The 1,080-nt window shown below is 62.8% G+C and overlaps 1 protein-coding gene across 1 annotated transcript; it reads right to left on the bottom strand.

Moving 5' to 3' along the window:
* Positions 1–47: 47 nt before the first annotated feature.
* Positions 48–1,080, bottom strand: SPRG_18388 (hypothetical protein; the record flags this gene model as incomplete). The annotated part of the gene is made up of 5 exons (XM_012357826.1): positions 48–389; positions 449–617; positions 662–846; positions 893–969; positions 1,014–1,080. Coding segments are annotated over 5 exons (840 nt in total), but the record flags the coding sequence as incomplete, so codon positions are not given.

Here is a 1,080-nt window from a genome sequence, read left to right as displayed (position 1 = left end):
CCGCGTGCGAGTCCGTCGATGCCATCGACGATCCATGAAGAATGTACCGTGGGCGGCAAGGCAGCGCCTTCGAGCTGGAGCGGATGCGCCCCGGCCACGAACGGCACGGGCGCGTCCAATAGGGTCGCCATGTCGACGCCGAGTGGCACCACGGGAATAAAGACATGGTCCCACTGCAGCGGAAAGAGCAAGTGCCGAAGCGTCTCGGCGACGGCCGTGACGAAGAGCGTGTCGACGCCGACAATGAGCACCGCGTGTTCGAGCAAGAGATGGCAGAGCACGCCAAGCAGCGTACCCGGCGGGAGGATCGCAAACGTATACTCGAGAAACTCCATGTCCATCTCGAACGGGACGTCTTGCATCGTGTAGCGCTTCAAGAGCACGTCCGTCTACGCAGCATGGTAAATGTTGAAGAGGAGGATGCAATATGATGGGACGCAGCACGTACATCGCCAATGCTGGCGACGACGCCCGCCCGGCCGCGTACGGGCAGTGGCACCTCGAAAAAGAGGTTGGCCAAGCTCTTCTCGACGCCGACATAGTCGACTTGCCGCGCCTGGTGCACACCAAGGAGCGCGAGCTGCTCGAGGTACTTGAGCAACGGGCCGCAGAAAGGCCTACGCGCCCCATTAATCCATTCCGCCAAGGCCATTGTACATACCACTGGCTCACAAAGCAGAGCGACGTGAGCGTGTGCTGCATATCGCTCGACGACGTGAGCGCGCAAAAGCAGATGGACGTGCCGTAGAGTGCGGCGCCGGTCGCGGTCGTGAGCACAAAGGTGTTGTAGACCGGCGGCGGCAGCAGGCCGCCATGCGCCGGCGACGACGTGCACGGAAACATAAACTGTTGATGGCCATGAGCCGGGATGGCTATGTCGCAAGCGGGGTACCATGAGGATGTTGGGCGGGTACTCGTCGGCCTCGGTCGTCGCCGGGTACTGGAAGGTGAGCGCCTCGTCGCCGGCGCCTAAGCCGTGGCATGAGCAAGCGCCGGCGCAGGAGGCTCCGTACCTGTCTTGGTCGCGACGAAGAAGTACTCGACCAGCCGGCGTCGCGCCGTCGTCAGGTCCGTTGCCAT

This window comes from Saprolegnia parasitica (genome assembly GCF_000151545.1).
Source record: "Saprolegnia parasitica CBS 223.65 unplaced genomic scaffold supercont2.1164, whole genome shotgun sequence".
NCBI classification, from domain to species: Eukaryota; Oomycota; class Saprolegniomycetes; order Saprolegniales; family Saprolegniaceae; genus Saprolegnia; species Saprolegnia parasitica.
This window is presented reverse-complemented; position numbering and strand designations above follow the sequence as displayed.